The sequence below is a fragment of the Pezoporus wallicus genome, unplaced genomic scaffold (genome assembly GCF_028554395.1).
Source record: "Pezoporus wallicus isolate ANWC-B61680 ecotype Strahan unplaced genomic scaffold, APGP_CSIRO_Pwel_v1 scaffold_3294, whole genome shotgun sequence".
Lineage (NCBI taxonomy): Eukaryota > Metazoa > Chordata > Aves > Psittaciformes > Psittacidae > Pezoporus > Pezoporus wallicus.
In genome coordinates this window covers 3,559,266-3,573,445 of record NW_026635478.1, presented here as the reverse complement: position 1 = coordinate 3,573,445, position 14,180 = coordinate 3,559,266, and the positions used below count along the sequence as shown (strand labels likewise).

The window sequence follows — 14,180 nt, the reverse complement described above, 5'->3', positions numbered from 1 at the left end:
GTCTTAAACTGAATAACTCTACTTACTCGCTTTATCAGATGTTTGACCACTAGTTCTTTGTTAAATGATAGTAAACATAGCATTCGCATACATGTATCCAGCATGGGTAAAGCAGTTTACATAATTCTATTGTAACTTAAGAATCTAAATTAGATGAATATAGAATATGAAGATTCTTGGAGACCTACATTCAAGCCTTATCAACTTTGATGAAAGTTATAGTTTATTTTGCGTAAATGTTTTTCACTGAAATTAGAACTGATCCTATTTGCTCATGAAACACTGCATTCTCTACAAAGACTGTTAGTACATTTATATTCAGATTTTTTGCATATGTGTATACTCTTAATTGCATGTATGTGTATGATTTGTTTTCACAATAACAGCATGTTCGTTTTGTCCCATAAACAAACAGTGAGAAGATAATGACATCCTCTAAAACATTTATCATTATATTTTTATATTATTAATATTATTATTTATATTTTATTATATATTTATAAAACATAATATTTATGTTCAGTTTTATAACTGTTCCTTATCTCCACCCAGAACATGAAATTTCAACACTGAACCAAATGTCTTGGCTGATGAAGACTGCAGCCATAGAAATGCGAGTGACATCTCTGAATCGCCAGCGCTCCCACACACAGAGACTGCTGCATTTGCTGCTTGATGACATGCCTGTGAAACCATACTTGGGTAAGAGGAATTTATTGTGAGGGTAAATAAACTTGAATAAATGGAAGTGTGAGGGGCTTTATCTGAATTCTTTCCTCCACAAACTTGGACAGCCCATTTGTCGTATCAGGTCTGGAATTGCCACTGGAGGGATGGAAAGAAAGATGATGGTGTTTTAGACTCTGAAGTGAGAGAAATTAGGGCATGTTGTCACTATGTAGAAGAGGTGGAAGGTTTTCCTTAGTAAACTGTTGTAGACAAAGCTTTTCTCAGTCCTAACTTCTGTCTGTCTGTTACACATTTCCAACCCTCTGTCAGGTAGTAGATAGTAGCTACAGGTCAGTTTCGCTTTTGACATTATAACATTACAAAACCGATTCCAATATGACGCAGAATGCACCATTAAATAACAAGGCAAGATTTCAGAGTTTCAGAGCAGAGGAAAAAGTGAATCAATGGGAAGAGAAACAGGTGGTAATAAAACTCTTTACATGAAGAAAATAAACATACTGACTAGAAGATAATGGGCTGCAGCAATATGGTGTTTTCCCTCACTTTTATAGGTCTTAGCACAGTGTTTTCGTCTTTGTGGAGATCTCAGTGTGGGAAACTGTGTCTAAATACCCTACTCGTTTTACAGTGTTCATCCAGCTGCGTTATTCATACTGGAGGGTGGGGTGTCCTTTTGGGCATTTCTAGTATTGTCTAATCTGTATTTGATAATTGGCCAACTTCTGTGAGATAAGTATTGTTTTCATTTTATTAAGGATCAAAGCTGTATTAGAAGACTTCCATGTGAAGGGCCTGTCAGTGTGTGCTCTCTCTTTTTCAGTATTAATAAAGTAGGTGGTATTTAAAAAAAAACAACTTACGTTTCATTACCTTCAGCTGATGGTGAAGGAGGAATGGAAGATGAAAGTCGATCAGTCAGTGGGTTTCTCCACTTTGATACTGCTTCCAAAGGTAAACATTATGACTGTTTACTGACTCAGTAAACTTTTCTGAATGGGGGGGAGGGCCAGCTCTAGAAAGGACACTTTGAAAAAGACAGTGATAGACTTTCTAAGCAGCAGCAGTACCTAGAACAATTTTATTTAGTGTGGGTAAAAAAAAACTAATTTTAGAATCTTAATGTAGATGGTTGGAGTGAGTGGGAAATTCTGAACTGGAAAGGAAGTTAGAAGTCTGTTTCCCTTTTCCTCCATTTCCCTTTCCCGTCTGTGGAAGGGCAGCATGGCAGGGTTGCAGTCTAAACCAGTGAGACTGTTGGTAAAGCTAAACATGTTTAGCTTTAGCAAAGAATATAAAAGCTAAGTAACTTCAGATTCCTTAGTGTTTCTGAGTATCAACAAAACACTGTGCGGTTCTCATTGAAAACCAACCTCCTCTTAATTAGGAGAAGAAATATGAATCTTGTATTTCTAAATATTGGATTACATGCATACATAACAGGAGAATGATGCAGTGTCACACAGAATTTAAGGCTCTAGAAAATGTTTTTAAACCCCTTATATAGATTGATAGCACTTTCTGAATATTTAATGTTTTATTTTGAAATTCTACACATTAATATCAGATTTACAAGTGTAAGTTAGGCTCCTATTGTGATTTTTTTGTTGTTTTCCCCTTGATGTTGCTGAATACAGTTTGAATTGATTTGCATTTCCAGTGCGCAGGAAGATCTTAAGTATCTTGGATTCAATTGACTTCCGTCAGGACATACCAGAGCCTTTGCAACTGGATGTTTTTGAGTGGCGTCAGATTGAGCAAGTCATTGCTAATTGCGAGCATAAGAATGCACGTGGACAAGTGGTCTGCAATGTCAAGGTGTGCACTGGTCTATAGTCTTGAATGTGCTATTTTATATCTTAATAAAAATGATCAGTGGATTAATAATACTTAGAAAACTGCTTTCAGGTAAAAAGTACAGCTGTTTCAGATATGTTCATAATTTATGCAGACTGTTCAGATTAGTTTATTTCTTCTGCATTGCACACACTGATTTCTTGTCTGCACTAGACAGATGCATCAGTTTAAGACATTTTCATGAAATTTTTTTATCTTATTATTTTTCCCATCTTGGAATACCAAAGTGATGTTGCAGATATGATATCTATTTTACGTATTTAGTTAATCTCCAATATATGGAACTGTGTAGCACTACATATGTGTACACAATTACATACACAACACTCTTGTATACTGGGGTAGTTCTTAGAGGCTGTAGTTAAGTTACTAACACGTGAGGGGTACTTGACAAGTGTGTGATAAATAGTCCTGAAAAAATTGTCCTCTGAGAGACAAGAGACAGAGCAGGAGCAGAATGTAAAGTACAGTTTTTCTTGATGGTGATAGGAATGCAGCTATTCCTTATTTGGAACCAGCTATTCTCTATTGGAAAATGTATTTTAGACGTGAAAGGAAACAAACCCTTCTATGTCAGAGAACTATAGTAGAGGTTGAAGAGGAAAAGGAATGCGATGTGTTAGAAGAGCTCATAGAATTATTGAATGGTTAGGGGTGGAAAGGACCTTTAGATCATCTAGTTCCAACCCCTCTGCCATGGGCAGGGATACCTCACACTAAATCATATCACCCAAGGCCTCGTCCAACCTGGTCTTGAACACTGCCAGGGATGGAGCATTCACAACCTCCCTGGGCAACCTATTCCAGTGCCTCACCACCCTAACAGGAAAGAATTTCCTCCTTATATCCAATCTAAACTTCCCCTGTTTAAGTTTGAACCTGTTACCCCTTGTCCTATCACTACAGTCTCTAATGAAGAGTCCCTCCCCAGCATCCCTATAGGCCCCCTTCAGATACAGAACAACCTAGGACCAGAAGTAAATGAGTAAGTGCAAAAATGAGAAGTGCAGTGAGTAGGGAGAGAAACTGGACAGCTGAAAGTACCGTAGTTAGAGAATCGAGTATTGGGGAAACCTAAAAAAAATGAGTAAAACTTGTTTGAATCTCAGTCCTTTGGTTGCATCTGTCATTATGTATCCATCTCCTAAATACTTCGAGGAGAGACAAAGTCATGTTCCTTGTCATTTGTCCTGGTTTCAGCTGGGATAGGGTTAATCTTCTTTGTAGTAGCTGGTGTAGTGCTGTATTTTGGATTTGGGATGAGAATAATGTTTATAATGCATTGATGTTTTAGTTGTTGCTTAGTGTTTACACTAAATCAAGGACTTTACAGCTTCCCATACCACCCCACCAGCAGGTCAGCTGGGGTGCACAAGAAGCTGGGAGGAGACATAGTCAGGATAGCTGACCCAAACTTGCCAAAGGGATATTCTGTACTACAGCATGTCATGCTCAGTATATAAACTAGAGGGAAAGCTGGCTGGGGACTGCTGCTTGGGAACTGGCTGGGCATTGGTTGGGGAGTGGTGAGCGACTCCATTGCACATCACTTGTATGTTCTATTATTATTATTTTATTGTTGCTATTACTATTATTATCCTTTCCTTTTCTGTCCTATTAAACTGTCTTTATCACAACCCATGAATTTTAGTTTTTTACCCAGTTCTCCATTCCACAACACCATTACACTTTCTTTTTTAACTTTTTAATTTCAGTACCTTCACAGAGTTCTGGTTGCAGAAATCAATGCCCTTCAAGGAATGGCAGCAATAGGCCAGAGACCTTTATTTATGGAGGTAAGTATAGAAAAAGTAACTACTGTTTGTTGTTGCTTTTGGTGGATTTCATTTATTGTCAAGCAGTAAGCTTCTACCATGAAAGCCTGTGGATTTGAGCCCTAACTTTAAGTTAGTAATGCCTGAAAAAATAAATTAAAAAAAACCCAAAACATTAAAATTTGGTAAGATTAACTATGTCTCACTGTACTGTTAATACATTAATAGCAGAACTGGAGTCTCTTGTTTCTTTAACCTTTTCCCTTGTCGTTACTGATAATTGCAGTTCCCACCCCACTGAACAGAAAGCAGTACATACTAACGTCAAGACTGGCTGTTCACAAGTACAGAGTGTAGCAGCCACACTGGGCTCAGGGAACACTAATTTATTTCTCCTTTCTTCTGCACAGCTGTAGTTTCACTGAACCCTGAGCTTAATTATTTTCTGAGCTTCCTGCCATCTTTTAAATTTAGGTGAAATTGGCTAAATGGATTTGAAAGTTGAAGGATGAAGGAGAAATGAGTCAGACTAAAATACAGAGAAAAGGCACAGAGATTTTTCATAGTTGTTCTTGTTTTGATTTTCAAGTGTATGTTAGAAAAGAATTTCCCTAGTTAATTCCTTTCTCCTCCCCTCTCCTTCCTCTCCCCACTATAAGCATGAGACATTCGTGATGGAAAGGCCTTGTGAAAAGCCGCTCAGAAAATGGACTGGCCTATCTCATTAAAATGATTAATAGCAGCTTGTTTCTGAGACGCTGAAACCTTACCCTCCCCCCCACCTCCTAAACACTATTACTAGTAGATAAAATTGTCGTCTTGAAATCTGTCTTTGCCATTAACTTACTTTATTTCAATGTCTTTGTCGTGGGTATTCAGGAGGTCAACACTATATTGCACTATGTAGTGGAGCGTAACAAGCTGCTGCAGTGCCTCCATGCTAAGAGGCATGCTTTAGAGTCATGGAGACAACTGGTGGAAATCATACTCACTGCCTGCCCCCAGGATCTCATACAGGCTGAGGACAGGCAACTGATTATTCGTGAACTATTGCAGGATGTGCATGACAAGGTAATTCTATATTGGAAATCAGCCATATCCTTGAAATTTGTTGCTGTATTTTTTTACGTGAGGGAAATTACTTGTCAAGCAGCCTTCTTAATTGTGATCCCTCCAAAATTTGTCTGCTTTTAGTATTCTTTTTAGTTTTCTGATTGTTACTGTGCTGAAGTTGAATGCACTGTGGACAGAGGAGATACTCTGAATTCTTCCATAGCTGCTGTTGAACTATGAACTCTATATTGACAAATTTCAAAGACACTTCAGTATAATCTGGTATGCTCATAGTCTGTAAAGGATGTGTGAAAAGGAAACAGCATGATGAGGAGCATAGAAGAACTCACTGGAAGGATGAAGGCAGACAGAACTGCAGTTGATAATCTATTGTGTTTAGACTCACTGCAAATAATACTGCTGCTGCTTTTGAAAAATTAGTAGAATGAAGCTTCATAGATGAAAAAATAAAGATTTTACAATTCAGAGCAATTTTGGAAATGTGAGAATTTGCTTTGTCTTAAAATATTTAGAGTCTAAATGTTTTACTGCTGATAATTTTTGAGACAGACTAGGCAGTTAGTACTGACCCAGCCAGTCTCTAAGACAAATTTTAATGGAAGGTCCTTGCATTGTTTAGGCTGCTGGGGCATCTTTTATTTTATTTATTTATTGTAAGAGCTGTGCTGTTGGTAGTTTTCCTGATTAGGCAAGTTGTGTTTTGAGAAATACATATTGAAATGTTGTATTTATTCAAGCAAAAAAAATAACTATTTGAAGGTTTGTTGTTGTTGCAATTTACAGTGGGGTCGGTTTTGTTTTTAATAGTAATATTTTTATTAAATAGCTGTAAAGCCAAGAGGGTGTCAGTTGTTCTTTCCCTAACTTCGGTTTAGATATTTCACTAATACAGCAAGTCAGATGTTAATGCATTTCTTCCCCTTTCCCCATCCAGATTTAATTATCATCCTGCCTGTGACTTGTGTAAATACACCCCAGAATACTAACGGTCTTCTCCATTAAAATGTGTTCAATTTACCTTTCTGAACAAGTTCATGACACTAATGATTTTGATGTGTCTTGAATAGTGACATGTTAATGAAATCCTTAGGCATACCTAAATGAAATAGTTGAGAAGCTAAATTAATTGGTTTAATAGCTCATGCAATCAGACACTTTTCTACCTTTTTTTTTTTTCTTTTTCCTGTTCTTTCCTTTCTTCTTCTGTATTAAGATCCTTGATGATGATGCAGCTCAGGAGTTGATGCCGGTAGTTGCAGGGGCTGTGTTCACCCTGACTGCCCACCTGAGCCAGTCCATGAAAACCGAGCAGAAACAGCCACTTGCACTCCCTATGGCAGGACAATCTCAGTACACCTTGATGCTGGATGGTTCTTTTACCTCATCACCTAGCTCTGAGAGCATATCCATGGGTTTTGCTTCCATTGGTGACTCCTCCCTCCACATCATCTTAAAAAAGCTCCTGGATTTCATTTTGAAAACAGGTGTGTTGACCCTTGCAGTGTGTGTATGTGGAAAATCCAACCACCAAGAATAAAAAAGATGGGTTGAGCTGCTTCCTGTTACTGCAGTGAAGATTTTTATTGCAGTCAATTAGGTAGATCTAACATGATTAGTATAGATCTAAGTAATGTTACTAACAAGAAAAAAAAATAAATGGAGGTGTATTATTTATTTATTTATTTATTAATTCTTAACAAGCAGAATCATATTGCCACGTTTTTGGAGAAGCATTAACTTGCTGAATTTACTTATTTGCACTTTTATGTGAACAACAGAACTCTGACTTAAGAAATCTAGTTGTTTTACTCCTTTCTGGCAGCATTGACATAAGAAAGTTAAATTAAGTGCCAGTGGAAGATGGTGTTACGGAATTTACATCTATTTGGTTTTAATTGTGAATATTTCCTGTTAACAGGTGGTGGCTTCCAGAGAGTGAGGACGCACCTTTATGGTTCCCTGCTTTATTATTTGCAGATTGCCCAGAGACCAGATGAACCAGACACTTTAGAAGCAGGTATGGTCCAACTGTGTTACGGAAAACAAAAAATGTTATTCAACCCTGAACAGTACGGTTCCTGCATACAGTTGTCTTCTGGAAATAGGTATATTGTGTAGACAGAAATAATTTTACTCCAAGAGCTTCTGAAATTAGCTGCTTATCCTAAATGATGCACATCTTCCTCTTCTGTGACCCGCCTAGCTATGTATGCCTTCAAAATATTTTGTTCTGGATGAAGATACTAAATTTCTGACCTCCAGCACTAAAGAAGGTATTTGATTTGTGTCCATTTAAAGCTATGCATCATGGCTACAAAATTGTCAAAGGACTGGAGATTACTTGTAACTACCTGTTCTCAAGTAGGTCCAACTGTAGAAATATATTTCCTCCATATCTGTATGTTCACTCAAATCACAGGATCCTATTAAATAAAAACAACAACAAAAAAACCCAAAACCAACCAACCCCCCAGAGAAACCAACCAACCAACCCTCCCTGCCCTCCCCCCCCCCCCCAAATTACTTCATATTCTTCTGATCGTTTAGCTGAAGGGGAAAACAAACAAAATAGCATCCCTCCTACCCCCGAAACATAAGCCAGCCAAAGCTGCTGCTTAACCAAGAGAGCTTATGGTAGATACCGTGTTTTCTCTGTTGATGGCTTAAATATTTGATTCATCAGTGTTTCTAATGATTGTTTCATCTTGGAACTTGGACAAGGATTGGAAAACAAACTTGGGACTAGTATTGTGCATGCAGACTCTTCTATTACTTGGTCAGCATTTTAAGCTACAGTAGAAAAAAACCACAGTCTATAAACTTGTTATGACCCCTTTGTAGTTTATTACTGGCTTTGGATTCAGCCCTTTCCCACTTAGAGTAACCTTGTTTGCTTCCCTCAAACAATGTGTTTTGATCCCTGTGAAAATTCTTAGGCCTAACAGATACTCTGTTACATGAACTGAATCTTAGAATTACTTTAAGCATACTGTTTGCAAGGGTGGTGGATGTATACAGGCATGCACCCTTTTTATTCTGGCTGGCCTGTGTGTGATATTCAGGAAAGAGTAGATTTGTAGGAAAACAGTTCAATTAAAACCCCCGTCCATTGTTTGGGGCATTTCTGTTGCAAGGTAGAGAGAATGCCCTGGGGGATGTAGCCTCAGCTGTAGCGTAGCTAAGCTAATGCTAAGCTGCCCATCTTTGCATTTTTAGTTTTTTGTTTTATTTGCTTTTTACAGCTAAAAAAACAATGTGGGAACGTCTGACAGCTCCTGAAGATGTGTTTAGTAAATTGCAACGGGAAAACATGGCAACTATTGAGAGTTATGGGGCAGCTCTCATGGAGGTGGTCTGTCGTGATGCTTGTGATGGTCATGAGATAGGCCGGGTAAATCAGTCTATTCCTTTGCAGTTGCTGTTCTGTTTGTTTTAAAGAACACCTTACTACTGTGCAGAGAGGGGAAATTTCATGAGGTAGAACTAGAACATTTTTTGTAGATAATTAATCTTTTTCATGTTTCTGTCCTCCCACTCATCCTTCAAGCTGTTGAAAGTAGAAGCATTCATCTACATTAACTTTTTTTCTTGAAAAAGCTGTGTGTCCTATTGTTTAAGGATAGCAAGCACTGCTGCAAAAGACTGTAGACATGAACTGCTGTGGCATTTATTTGTTAGTATTTTTAAATTGTCAACTTACTGGTTTATTTTCTCACTTTGGGAAGACCTGTGACTTCGGGAAGAAATATTTTTTTGTATTAACTTCAGACAGGAATGCAAACTAGTTTTAAATAGTAATAGTGCTTGTAGCAATGCTTCATTAAAATATTTTGGCGTAGTTATTGGTCAACAATATCTGTAATATTTTGTTAAAGAATAATAGGGGAAAAGTAACTGGCTCATACTATACTAGACCATCAAAAAATCTTAAAATATTTTTAGCATAAAGGCTTGCATTGTAATGCAGAAACACATTCTGTCTTAAGCTGTTAGAAGCAACTGCTTATCGTTTCATATTTGTTAAAAATCTCATTGATCTTACAGATTTAACTATATTTTCATTTTTATTTGTTTGTTTGCTTGCTTGTTTGTTTGTTCTTCCCTCATCCCAGATGCTGGCATTGGCTTTACTTGACCGCATTGTCTCAGTAGACAAGCAGCAGCAGTGGCTGTTGTATCTCTCCAATAGTGGCTACCTGAAGGTGCTTGTGGATAGCCTAGCAGATGATGATCTGACCCTTCAGAGCTTGCTCACACCTCAACCGCCCTTACTTAAAGCGCTATACACCTATGAGTCCAAAATGGTAATAGTACTTCAGAAATTATTTTGTGGTATGGTGGTTTGTTTTTGTTTTTTTTTTTTTACCTGAACAAAAGTTGTTTGTCTGTACTTCACATTGATTGTACTCAGAGATATTTTAGTAAAATACTGCTCTTTGAAATCATGCTAAAATCCAAGAGAGAAAATAGTTGTTGTAAGCCTCGTTGTGCAGCTAATACTGATCTTTCTCTTCTCTAGGCATTCCTCACTAGAGTTGCTAAAAGTCAGCAAGGGGCACTAGAGCTGTTGCGGTCTGGGGTGATTGTGAGGCTGGCACAGTGTCAAGTGTATGACATGCGACCTGAAACAGACCATCAGGGGTAAGTGTTGATTCCCTAGTTCATGTTGAAATTGTAATATAAGCTTGGAAGCAGATGATGTCTTTTTATAGGCACAAGTCTTTTTGAGTAATTATTTGTGGGTTTATTCTTTTTGTGTGTGGTGCTTCTTTAACCTGTCAGTTCAGTTGAAAACTACCTTTTGTTGAGAGAAAAACTGCAAATAAGTGAGTGTTAAGTTATACTTGCATGCCCAGTTACTTAGACTGTGTAAAAACTTACTTGTTTGATCCCTTAGAAAGGAATGGTCTATGTGTTACTGCTGTTAAATAATTTAATGCTTGAAGCATAATGTTTGAAAAACAGCCTGCAATGTAAACTTATTTTAGGGGCTTTGCAGTTGGTGAACAAAAAGTGCAGAGTTTGTCCTTCCCCATAAAGCACTAATGAGAGAGCAGTGAAGTAAATGTTATTTCAGAAATATTTTATGATGTGTTTCAAAAAAAAACATCACAGTTATATACTGCTTGACAAGTTTCTTGATGTGTTTCCACACTGCTAGTCATTGTGAGATGACTGAGAGATCTCAGAAAAGGAAACTGCGTAATTAGGGGAAGTTGCTTTCGTTGCTTTCAAACCTCGGTCCTTGCTTTAAATTTACAGTTCTTAGTGACATAAAGGGGATTCAAACACTGGAAAAATTCCAGACTTAGACAAGTATTAAGTTTAAAAGCGCCAGTGAGATGTGTAAGATTGTAAAAGCCCTGTGGGTTTCTTGTAGAGGACTGTGTTTATCAGTTGCTTTAGTTTAAGCGCACCTCTTCCTAAAATATTTAAGAATATTTAGTTTTATGTATAAGTAAACAGATGTCATATTTCTACCACAAAGTAATCTGATTTAATGTAGTATAGTACGAAGAACTAATTATCTCTGCTTAGAGAAAATGCCTGGCAGCTGCTTTCTAGGCAAATTGTAGCAGCTGTGTATCATAAATTTGTTGCTTTTCCAGTATAAACTCAGTTCAAGTACAGATCTGTTACTGAAATACGAATGTTTGCAAGTTCACAAGGGTGACTGTAGGCTGAGTCTCTGCCTCACTAGTGGGCTCCACTTATCTTGCATTGTTTATCTTTTTTCTTTATTTATTTTAAATCTCTTAAGAATGTATGGAATGAGAGATCCTCCTGTCTTCATTCCTGCTCCAGTGGAACGTTATCGCCAGATTCTTCTTCCAGCTCTTCAACTGTGTCAAGTGATCCTCACTTCCAGCATGGCACAACACCTGCAAGCAGCAGGACAGGTAAATTCCAAAAGATGCTAAAGTATCACTGCTACTGCTCATTCAAAGAAATTGTGTCCTTTTGCTCTGAAAGTAAGTGTTTTTTAAAATCCCATCCTCACTGGTATGAGAGACCACTTTAAAATTTTCCAAAAGTAAAAAGTATTGCTTCCTCTCTGCTAAATTCTTAGTCATTCATATTTTCCCTTTTCTTCTTGTGATACAGGTTTTGCAGTTTTTAATTTCCCATTCAGATACTATCCAGGCAATTCTGAGATGTCAAGATGTTAGCGTTGGGTCTCTCCAGGAGCTGGCCTCCCTGACAGGAATAATCAGCAAGGCAGCTTTGCCTGGTAGGAACTGCAGTTTTGAAGTCTCTTCGCCCCATCTGCATGAATCTCAGGCTTTGTTTTCTATAAAGAAATGATAAGACATATAAGGGAATACCTACTCCAGTACAGAATTTTCTTAACATGTATAGCTCTGGGGAAAATGAAAAAATGTTAGGTAATTGTTCTTGAACTAAGTATGGTGGATTTGCAGTGGACAAAGTACCCTTATCTATGCATTTGACTCCCCATTTTCTTTTCATTGTGCTAGCCATCAATAAGTACTTTTGTCTTTGACATGACCTGCAAATAGTAGTGTTCAAGGTGCATGTGGTATCTTAAAAAGAATTTTCATTCAGCAAATCCTATGACTGAGGAAATGAAGAGAGAAAATTGCCTGCATACCCGTATCTTTGTTAATGTCATCTCCAATTTTATTTATTTCAACATTGCTCATGGGTGACTTATCTTCACAAGGGACTAATAATTACTGTAATGGATATAGTGATTTCTTCTGTGTGCTAGAAGACTTGCTTACCATTTCATAATAACCTCTCTGTTTTAATTTAATGGCTTGCTTTGTTCAAGAGAGATGTCTGACTACAATAGAAGGGAGTGCAAAGCTGTAGGTTGAGCCCAAATGTTTATTTGCTTACAGTACACTGAGCTTTGCACAACAGCTGCAATTTTCTTGCTAACCTCCCTTCCTTCCCCCACAGTAAGTACTGTCCCTAAGTAAATAAAATACAGACATTACTTAGAATAGTAAGCTACACTGTGTCATGAATCTCCTATTAGCTGTTTCCATATCTAAATGTTTTCCTCAATGTGCAAACTATAAGTTGTATTTCTTGCTGAATTTTTTTCTGATCAATGCCAATATTTAAATGAATGTACTGCATAAATACTTTTTTATTTTGAAAGGAAAAGAACCTAAACAACAATAGTTAATGCCTGTATCTTTTATCAGGAGTGCTGAGTGAGCTGGACATTGATGTTAGTGAAGGTGTGCAGATGGAGCTACAAGGGCATATAGGCCGATTTCAGGTAATAAAGTTTTATATTTAACACTTGTCCTTTTAAAATTGTTTGTAGATAAGCTTCTTCCTGGTTTTGTACTTTGACTAGTAGCAGTATGAAAAGGATGTTTTCCACCATGGTGGTTTGGGTTTTTTTTGGGGGGTGGGATGAGGTGGGGTGGAGCTGGATTGTGTGTGGTTTGGTGGTTTGGGTTTGGCTTGTGTTTGCTTTTTTTATTTCATCTTTTTTCTTTTTATTCCCCCAACCAAATAGAAAAAAAAAAAAAAAAATAGCATTTAGCAACATCAGTTCTGCATCAGAAACTTTGTTTCCCTCCATGGCTAACCATTCACCTTATGTGGAGGAGAAGAATTCGAGCATGTGAAGTAATGCAGAAGTACTCTGTTGCTACTTCTGCTGCAAGCATATCTCCAGCTCAGTAATTTGGAATATCAAACATGCTAGTGTTTTATTCACTTCCTTCCCTTTTATAAATAACCTGGACTTGGAAACCAGAATGAAAGCCAAGATAATGTCTTGCTTGAAAGCAGTTATTTTGAAAGCTCAAAATCATTGCAGACTTTTTTGCAGCTCAGCATTCAGCATCCAGCAATGTTTTTGAAGCTTTGTGGGTCATGTGAGCAAGGGCTTTCATAAAGAAATATTTATCTGAAAGCTATCTGGAGAAAGGTCTGGCCTGTCAAATTCTTCTGGTTGGAAGAGAAAGACATATTCTCTGAATACTTTGATAGTAAATATCATGCTGAAGCAAAGTAGCGAGCTGTAACTGACTGCTGCAGTGCTGGGATATTTGGTTTTCTGATGAATCATGTCAGCAAGAAATTCCCATGGGAAAGCAGAAAGTTGCTTTTTTTTTTAATTGTAAGGAATTTTAATTAGTTAATTTGAAAACTCAGCTGTTCTGAGCAGAACTGAGTGAATCATAGGATAGAATCACAGCACAGAATTACAAAATCAGTCATCTGTTATTGTAGCTTTTCTCTCTAGTTTGTCCTGTTATTTTTATCCAGTTATAATAAAAGGATTTAAGTGTTCTACCCTTCCCCAAAAGTAATTACCAATAAATCTTTAATTTTTTTTTTTTTTTTTTGCTGTTCCTTGTGAAATTGGCTTGCAGTCTGAGGCACTTTCGCGATCTTAACATGCCACATGTAAACTAGCCCCAAAGTTATTGATTGCTACTTCTTTTTATGAAACTTTTGAGTTGGTTTTTGCACTCTTATTTCCGTGGTGTTTATTATCTATATCCAGATTTTGACAGTTTGTCTATGTAGGTAAAGGTGTTGAAAGTGGGAATGGGTAAATTTAAACTGTCATTGATGCTAGTCAGTCTGCAAGAGACATAAGTTGTGCACATTTGAATTGCATTTGTTTCTCAAGGAACTGTTTTAGGATGCCATTAATTTTTAAATTAATTAAAGGTGAGATAAAACATTATGTTATAACCATTTAATTAATAAAATATAATTTACAAAATGTTTTAACTGCATTGCTCTTTAGATGTTGTGTTTTAAGAGATAACGTATCACTTAAGT

General features: G+C 37.2%; 1 protein-coding gene across 1 annotated transcript in view; it reads left to right on the top strand.

The window, feature by feature from the left end:
• Positions 1-14,180, top strand: part of NUP205 (nucleoporin 205) — a 49,092-nt gene that overhangs the window by 29,592 nt on the left and 5,320 nt on the right. Inside the window, exons 24-36 of the mRNA XM_057425622.1 lie at positions 553-702; positions 1,570-1,644; positions 2,351-2,508; positions 4,263-4,343; positions 5,202-5,393; positions 6,610-6,880; positions 7,315-7,413; positions 8,639-8,787; positions 9,509-9,700; positions 9,916-10,037; positions 11,158-11,296; positions 11,502-11,628; positions 12,575-12,651. Coding sequence (XP_057281605.1) covers positions 553-702; positions 1,570-1,644; positions 2,351-2,508; positions 4,263-4,343; positions 5,202-5,393; positions 6,610-6,880; positions 7,315-7,413; positions 8,639-8,787; positions 9,509-9,700; positions 9,916-10,037; positions 11,158-11,296; positions 11,502-11,628; positions 12,575-12,651 — 1,832 coding nt within the window. The remainder of the gene's footprint in view (positions 1-552; positions 703-1,569; positions 1,645-2,350; positions 2,509-4,262; positions 4,344-5,201; positions 5,394-6,609; positions 6,881-7,314; positions 7,414-8,638; positions 8,788-9,508; positions 9,701-9,915; positions 10,038-11,157; positions 11,297-11,501; positions 11,629-12,574; positions 12,652-14,180) is intronic.